The 8,957-nt window shown below is 37.9% G+C and overlaps 1 protein-coding gene across 2 annotated transcripts in view; it reads left to right on the forward strand.

The window, feature by feature from the left end:
* The first annotated feature begins 5,083 nt into the window (after positions 1-5,083).
* The window catches only part of LOC122789646 (acrosomal protein KIAA1210-like), an 828,389-nt gene continuing 824,515 nt past the window's right edge, over positions 5,084-8,957 (forward strand). For both annotated transcript variants that reach the window (XM_044057056.1, XM_044057057.1), the window contains exon 1: positions 5,084-5,496. In XM_044057056.1, coding sequence (XP_043912991.1) covers positions 5,462-5,496 — 35 coding nt within the window. In that variant the 5' untranslated portion in view covers positions 5,084-5,461. The remainder of the gene's footprint in view (positions 5,497-8,957) is intronic.

Here is an 8,957-nt window from a genome sequence, read left to right on the forward strand (position 1 = left end):
TATTAGTACTATTAACCTGAGACACTGACAGAATTTATTAAGTGTAATTCACCACATTTTCTCCAAAAGTCTCCAGTTTTAGGATGGATTGAGAGGGGAAATAACTAAAATTTGCATCAAAATTAGGGACATCACTGAAAATCACAGACAGTTGAGAGGTATGACCCCACTCACATTGACTAGTTCACTGCCCTTGCCACTAGTCAAATCTGAGTCATCTGGCTGTAATTAGGCCTTTATCCTACAATAGCACAGTGCTGACTGGGCAGTGACTATAATTGTGATCAGTTTGCCCACTGTGGCAATAGTGGAAAGAACAAAAATGTCTCTCTCTTTTTTTTTTTTTACCCAAGATAACTGTCTCAACTCTGCCTACCGTTGACAAGAAAAAATTGGCAGAGGGTATTATTCTGACCTCCTTGGAGGAGTCATTGGGACCAATGATTGTCCCTTTCTGTTACTGATGTAGGGCAGAATTTTGAGTTGAACAATCTGTACCTATGTCTATACCTAAGAATACCTTGGGTAAAAAAAAAAAAGGGAAGATCTTTCCCTCTGTTCTTCAGACATGGGTAAGTATTCTGTTATGGATTAGCACATCTCTCTGTGCATTACTTCAGATTACAAGGACCCTTCTACTCAGAAATCTGGTTTAATGATGCTAACAACATTATTAGGGAAATGATACTTGGCCTCTTATTGAGCTTTCTTCCCACAAGAGAAGACTTTTGTAGATATTAAAGTACATGAATCCATGAGGGGGATTCCTCCTTTATTCAAAACATTCTAGGATTTATGGAATAAACACTCTCAACAACCTGCCTCTTAGCCATCTGCTAATAGATCATCTGATCAGCTATTAGATTTGATAAGGACCCCCCTTATCTTTAACCTGAAATCCTATCCTGTTATCCTAGCTATAGCCATAACAGATTTGTATGTCATCATGGGAGCACTGTTGTGTACAAAAGATTGGCACACTGCTTCTCATATATTCCTTCCCTGTAATAAAGCACTTTGTATATATTAATATGTTAATACTGCATGTGCAAATATTATGTGGAAATTTGTTAGTTGCTCTACTGGCAATGAATCACTGAGTTTGGAAAGCCATCAACCTATATTCATGGGCATGAAGATTTAGTAATTAACCTTCAGGGATCTCTGTAAGCTGGCTTGTGGCACAGTGCCAGTCTGATTCTGCAGAACAGTCCAGTTCCATGACTGGAACGCCCACAGAAATACCTTACTAAAAGAATACAAGGACAAAACAATATGTTCTACATGGACTAACTTAAATCCCCATCACTATACATGGTATCCTACAGACTTGCTAAAAGGTGACTTATGTCTGGGATACAGGCAACCTCTGACCCAGTACTGATGGATGTACTGCACTTCAGCATGTTAAATGGCATCAGAAATGTTTGGTCTAGAGATCTAATCCTCTTCTGTAACATCAACAGAATGGTTTGGAAGATCAGGTTTACCTCACAGGAGATACCGCTGCTCTGGAACAGATTCCCCATCCATGTAATACAAATCTCATCCATATTCAAGCGCAACTTGGATGTATGGATGAGAAACTGAAAATATACCTTAGCACTGCCCCCTTTACTTCTAATGGACAGGGGAAGCTCCTAAATACTTTATCCCATGTATGGGTCCACTCAAATTATCTATAGTACGATCCCAGTTATTCTCACTATGGGTAATATATAGTTATTGACCATGGGATGGCAGCTAGCCTAGTACTTATCTATGAACCTATGAACCTATGATGGGAGACTCTAACGTTTTAGCAGGGAAGGAGTATTGCCATGACAAGAATTACTGTGTTGACATCATGCCTTACCAGTGTGCACCTCATACACGAAATGTGAAAAAGAACTGGTTTCCTATTTAGTAAGTGCCACCAAAGAAATGGTAAAAAAAGAATTAAAAAAAAAACAGTTTCTGAGTGGTAAGCCTGAAAATAATAAAAGCTAACGCTATTCTTTTCTTTTCTTTTCTTAGGGATGCATGGAGTAGTGAAAGAAGTCTTTGTGTGTCACCTCTACATTTTTGCACAAGTTAAGAAGTAAGAAAACACGTTTTTGCAGTGTTATTATATTTGTGTCTTTTGGCTTTTCCCAGTTAGGGGTCGCCACAGCGGAACTCCGCTCCGCTAATGATTGGCAGTAGAGTTTTACATGCTGGCTTGCCGGGCCTAACGCACAACCTTCAACGAAGGAATGCCAATTCACGCATGTCGCCACACAGAAGACTCTCTAACTGAGAATCGAACAGGCAACGTCTAACTGTGAGGCGACACCGCTACCGCAGCACCACCACCACAGTTATGCAGTGAAATTATGTAACCATGGCATCTCATTCTTAATAGAAAAAGACTTCTATGTTACTACTGTCAAATGGACAACAGTGGTTTTCATTTGTGCATTTATTGAAGTGAAGCTGAAATTCTTAAAGCATATACAGCTCATCAAAAATAACTCTATTTCAGGAATGCACTTCTGAGAGTGTACTGTGGCATTTAAAGACTCTTATTTAGTAAGGGACTTGGCATTGCCTTGTGCTTCAGACTATAAAGGTGAACCATTATTATTTCAGTAAAATGCATCCATGCTGTCATACTTTATGTATTAAGTGAGCTAAGCCCGCTTTGTAAGTAAATGTAACATAGTTGCAGGTTAATGCTGAGTTATATCTGTGTGTTTTGGCTTTCAATGGGCAACCATATAGAACATACTGCTCCTTCTACAAGATTGTAGTATACTTAATTCAGTAGCGCACATCTAGTGTGACTGATATCTAGCACATACAAGCACAGTGCTACTGGTAGCCAGCTACAGATGAGGACATTGGCTAAAATTTACTGAAACCAGTGCAGCAAAAACTACACTTTGATGCATGTGGATTACCTTATTTGGCTAATTAGACCCCCATCAATGTTTATCTTGTTGTGACTTGTTAAACATTCAGTACAGGTATTTCATATTTTATGTACATATTTAATTTAGTTAACAAGTTGACTCAACTCAAATGAAAGTTCCCTTTACTAGGGGTGAACAGGGAGTACCTAAAATGAAATTTCTTGCCCAGAGCCATATGTTATGTGGATAAGGTTGACAGAATTCACATCCTGGTCTCATGAATTATGGCCAACTACCATAACTACGCTGTACTAATATATAGGCATGATTTTTTTGTTGTTAGATTTAATGTTTGATAACCAGAACAGTGAACTGCTCCAAATGAACCCATCTTAATCACTGGCAAGGCTATTATATACAGATGCAAAAATTCTCATTTATACAAATTCAGAACAAATGAAAAAATACACACTTTAACAAAGGCCAGCATTCAGTATACATAATTTTCTTCTTCTTCTTCTTCTGGCTTTTCCCGGTTATAAATATATCAAATAATACTTACGCAAATGTGGTGATATCTATATTCATAAACATTTTACTTGTTTCAACCTTAATGAACTTATTATACATGTATATAATACAGAAGATATAAATTAAACTTCTGACTTAAAAAAACAACAAAGCTGCAAAGTCAGTTAAGAACATATCAGATGTGGGACAGTCTGAGAATTAAAGGCATAATTAGTTCATAAAAAAACTGTATTTAAGAAACAATAACAGTAGGCTAAGTATAAGGCAGTGCAGAAAACAAATGTAAAGTGGGGAAGCTGTGTTGAGGGAAATGTGGTGAGATCAGATAAGGAGGATGAAAAAGCAATGAAGGGCGACAGGGAACTATTAGTGTTACAGTAACTTGGGCCAGGCTGACATGCAGGTACAAGACAGGGATAAAATACTGTGGAGAAATAGCAAGTAAAATGCAATAACAGATATTACTGCTAAAAGCAGAGTTGTAAAATTAAAGGCAGTACAAGAGGTCAAAGAAAGAAGAATAAGAAAGAAGGGAAAGATGGTCTCCTACAGTTTTAGTAAACAAAACATGCTTTTATTTAAGAAATAGCATGGTTAATGCCATGCAGTCTGAAGAAGCCAAAAGAAATTTTAGCTTGTGGCAAGTTCTGTGTAGAGGTATGGCTTTGCACTGGCCCCCTGTGAAGCTAATCTTCCTTCCAGAAACCTATACCAACTTTGCCTTCTGGAGTTTTAGATTTCTAAAATGTCCTATTTGCTTTAAAGATCAGCTTTTCAACAAATTATATTTTAAGAGGTGGTGGAAAAAAGAAAACATCTATCAGTCTTTATCCAGAATGATTAAAGAACAATAGTAAACTAGCAGAAAAGGGCTCCCTCGGGCTTTACACCAGTCCTGATATCGGTCTGTACTTCCCAAGTACAGATGTGTGCCACCTTACATAGGACAGTGCAGTTAGGTCTTCTGAATACTCTTTTGCCAACAGCTTTTTCCCAACAATGTTGATACTTATTGCAAAGTACTATGACTCGATTCTGGTATATAAAAAAAAGAGTTGATGAAGTGCAAATAGGATTTAGGGAGAAAGAACCCCCTCCCCCATCACTATTAAAGAAACTGTACATTTTAGATTTTGAGGAAACTTGTAGATCGCTGCAGATACTTCTGGTTCAGATTATGTGTTTGCCAAGTATTTTGAAAAAAAAGTCACATTTTTTGCAAATAAATGTTACCTATAAGACAATATAATCAACTCTTTTAGGAAACAAGTGGGACAGTGTTTCCTTGTTTATCATATCCGGTGCTTCATTTTCCACCTTTACCTCACAATTTAGTAATTATGATTAACAGACTATGTTTTTTTTTTTTTTTTGCATTTTACTTCTTTGAGAAACAAAGAAAGCTCTGGGTAGTATACAGAAGAAAACTGTTTGTCTGATACCTCTAGTCCAAAAAAAAAAAAAAAATGATCCCAGGACAGCAGGCTGCTTACTGTATTATTAATGCTGAATTATAAACTATGGAAATCATAACGCAGCATGTGCAAGTTTAGACTCTGAAACTGTTACTGCATCTTTAAATTACACTCCAGTAAGGAGCAATGTCCATGTGTGTGTGTGTGTCTGTGACATATGGAAAGCCCTGGCATTGAAACATGACACATCAGTTGAGGGGCAAAGCAAGAAGTCTTAGGGAGGCTGTTTTGCTTAATTATCAGTGAGGCAGGCAGTCATCCTGAAGGGACTCGAACTGTGCCGAACATCGTCAAGCTAACAAGAGGAAGAGTGAATGTGAAGAAACAAGGAAAGGGGAGGCTGGGCTGTCAATCCATTTATGGAAATAGTACAGCCTTCCTGGACCTAGTTCAGCAGGGACTCTGGGACTGGAAAAGTGATCTGCTGCCTTCGATCTGGCAAGTAATTGCAACGGCATGCTGTCTTTTGTGGCTGTGTGCATGCAGGCAATTTAGGAACAAAAAGCTAAGGACTGGCAGCTGCAGGAACGCTCTTCTGAGCTTCACAGATAATGAAAATTATATAAGCTTCTGTGACTGAGAATGGCTGGGTTTTACAACTGTTTGAAAGGCAAGAAGTAAGTAACATCTCTTTTCAGTCCTTTGTAGTTTATGATGCGACTTGAAGAAACTACTTTAATCAATTTGCTTGACCCCAGCCAGTGCTCTGTGTTTTACAGTGATGGACTTTTACTAATCTTCAGAAACAGAATCATGTGAATTCTATGGAGTTTCAAGCAGTGTATTTTTTTATCTATATTACTAGCTGTAATAACTAATTGCAGAGATCAAAGTCCTGCTTCTAGTGAGGCCCAGGGGAAAAGGGTTTTACATGTCTTAGTAACTCAGTTTGCACTGCTGAAAGCTTGTGGTATGAGGAGGACACTGTACCCATTCGTATGTTTAAAATAACATGTTTCGTTGTAATGCCCCCAAAGTTGATAGAAAACATGGAAAAGGCTGCAAACCTATGGATATTTATATATTCCTAGGAAGGGGAGGAGTTGGTCATGTTTTCTTTTGTCATTTAAGGTGTGACACAGGTTTACTCTTCTAATTTTCTTTTCATATTCTCTCACTTTTTGCATAGCTAAATTGAATTTGTTGCCAGATAATATAGTTAATTCCAGGCAGCAGAGAAACATTAGGGGCCAGTTATGAACCTCTGAAAAGAGAGCAGCAGACTTCAGTAGTTTCATGTGTTTGCACAGTGCTTCCTGTAAGGAATTCAAAAGTATGAATAAACATTCCTGGAGTTTCAGCTTCTAGCACTGGTCAGAGGAAGACATCCCCCATCCCAGATGTAACATGTGCAAATGATTACTGATTATTTATTTATTTATTTATTTTTTGTTTGACATCCTTTTGTCAAGATTTAAATTTTTTAGAAAAGCATCATTATTGGCAGGCTTTAAAAAATGACTGGCATTGTCTGAGACATGAAATCAACTGAATTAGTCAAGTTAGTCACCATCATGCTTTCACTTGGTTTAGTTGTTTGTCTCTATCTAGTTCTGGATACAGGATTAGAGTAAATATTTGTACTTAAATGAATACGATCTAAAATGGGTTCCCAAGTATGCTGGGCATGAATGTTTTCTTAGCAAATAAGCCTTCCTGTGGAATGTCCCTGCACAGTGAGATCTTGTACAGATGCAACTGAACCAAACAATGAGGAAGAAATCTAGTCATGTAATAGAGAGCCAGTGGACATGGCATCCACAGCTATGGAGAGTTTTCAGTATGTAGGTCTTTTCTTTCTCATTTTGAAACAAGCTTGAATTTCTGGTTTGATGAGGGGGGGGTCAGGAGTTTGCACAGCTATGTCTGGGGTATCTGATGGCTGCTGTGACTCTAGATTATACATATGATATAACTGTGACCAGAGTATCTTGTTTTACAGTCTTAAGGATGCTCTCTCTCTCTGCATTTCTTAAGAGCCAGGTTAGTCTGGTAAAACTGTGTAATGTCACATGCACTGGCTAAGTGCACTATAGTGTGAGCTCATCTGCTGGTGATCGTGGATTACTCCTGTTCATATCTGTACACCTGTATACATGGTTCATGCTGAATCACCCTGATCATATCTGTATACCTACATACATGTAGCAAAACAGGGAAGGAATGTACTCTTATAGCAGCTGATTCTTATCATATGCACCAAGTATGTTCACCAAAGTTGATTTGATGTCTTATTTTTAAATTTATTCAAACAGCTTGCTTCCTTTATATGCATAACAGGAACATTCTTCATTGCTATTATTTATTTTTAATAATACCCACTGTAAAGTGATCTTGATAAATATAATTCAAACTCAAAAAATGACTTCAGATAGCATTTTGACTTGCTTCTGTAAAGAGTTACAACTGCAGATGTCATTTGTGACTGCTAATATATTTATTATGTTAACCAAGATCCCCCGGCTGCCAACCTGACACCAACTGATGTCTCATTAAGCATCCCATGCTGTTTCTGTTTCATATAACTGCTACTTTCTTTTGCATTGCTGCACAGAATGGAGACCGATAAGCCTTTTCTGTTTTTCATTTTTCCATGCTGTCTTACCTTATAATCTGATGTGCATTATCATCATAGCTGCACCGTTTTTTCTAACAACAACAGCTGTAATTAGCTGCCTTCATGGCTGATCCCAAACAAGTCAGTAAAGACTGTTAGCCATTGGTTTGTTTGTTGTCCTCAGTCTAGGAAAGGGCTCCATGCTTCATCAAATGACGTTTTGTTTGTTCATAGATGTTAGTTTTACTACCCCATACATGATCATAAGAGGAAGGGGTGGGCTTAAAATGTTGTGGTCTGTGTCTCTCCCTCCTGTCTCATCAGAGCAGCCTGGTTCTAAGTTTTGCATGACAAAAACATTGTTCTCATTAGTGATGCATCTTTGGTTTGTAATACTATAATACATGGTTTGAGCCTATAAACAGAATAATAACTTTATGCTGACACAAAACCCATGTCTGTCAAGACTCCTCCTTCTTTCACTTTTTTTTTTTTTTGCTGTTGGTAGAAAATATTAGCAAAACTGAAAACAGTTTGAACAAACTGTGAAAGCAAGGAACTACTAGAAATGCAGCCGGCTTACTTGGCTTTTGCTTAAATCACAGTAGATTTTATAGCTATCCTGACATTTGTTGTTTCCTGAGAACTTGACCTCATCCCAAAGCAAAGTTAGGAAGATATTGAAGTAGCTGAAATAAATAAATAAATGTTCATACATATATATATATATATATATATATATATATATATATATATATATATATATGTATATAAACACACACACACACACACACACACACACACAAATACACACACACAAATACACACACACACACACGCACACACGCACACACGCACACACGCACACACGCACACACACACACGCACACACACACACACACACACACACACACACACACACACATATCTATATATTTATTGTTTGTTTGTGTCTTTTGGGTTTTCCCGGTTAGGGGTCGCCACAGCGGAACTCCGGTCCGCTAATGATTGGTAGATGATTTTTACGTGCCGAGTTACCAGCCCTGATGCACAACCTTCAATGAAGGTACGCCCATTCATGCATGTCTTCACCCCGAAGACGCTCTAGCTGAGAATCAAACCGGACAGCGTCTTACTGTGAGGCGACAACGCTACCGCAGCACCACCACCGCGGGTATACATATCTATATATTTATAAAAAACAGAAATAGGCAGGCATATACAGTGGTAGTTATGATTCCAGGGCTTTATAAGTTGGTGTACATATACATTGAGTCAGCTTCTGGTGGAATTTATTTTAATGAAAGTTTAGAAAACAGCATTACTGAACACATTTGTCTTTTGGTCAGGTATAACAGCTGACTACTTTCCATGCATTTATGCACACTGACAAATGCCTAATGACAAACTTAATAAACTGTTTATAATAAACTGTTCTGAATTCATGCCTCTGCAAAGTGGTTATACTTTGCTCGCCTTTTTTTCACTATACTATGCTGGCCTTTTTTCACTAAGTCATAG

The sequence above is a fragment of the Protopterus annectens genome, chromosome 15.part0, assembly GCF_019279795.1.
Source record: "Protopterus annectens isolate FY-2018-M chromosome 15.part0, PAN1.0, whole genome shotgun sequence".
In the NCBI taxonomy this organism is placed as follows: domain Eukaryota; kingdom Metazoa; phylum Chordata; order Ceratodontiformes; family Protopteridae; genus Protopterus; species Protopterus annectens.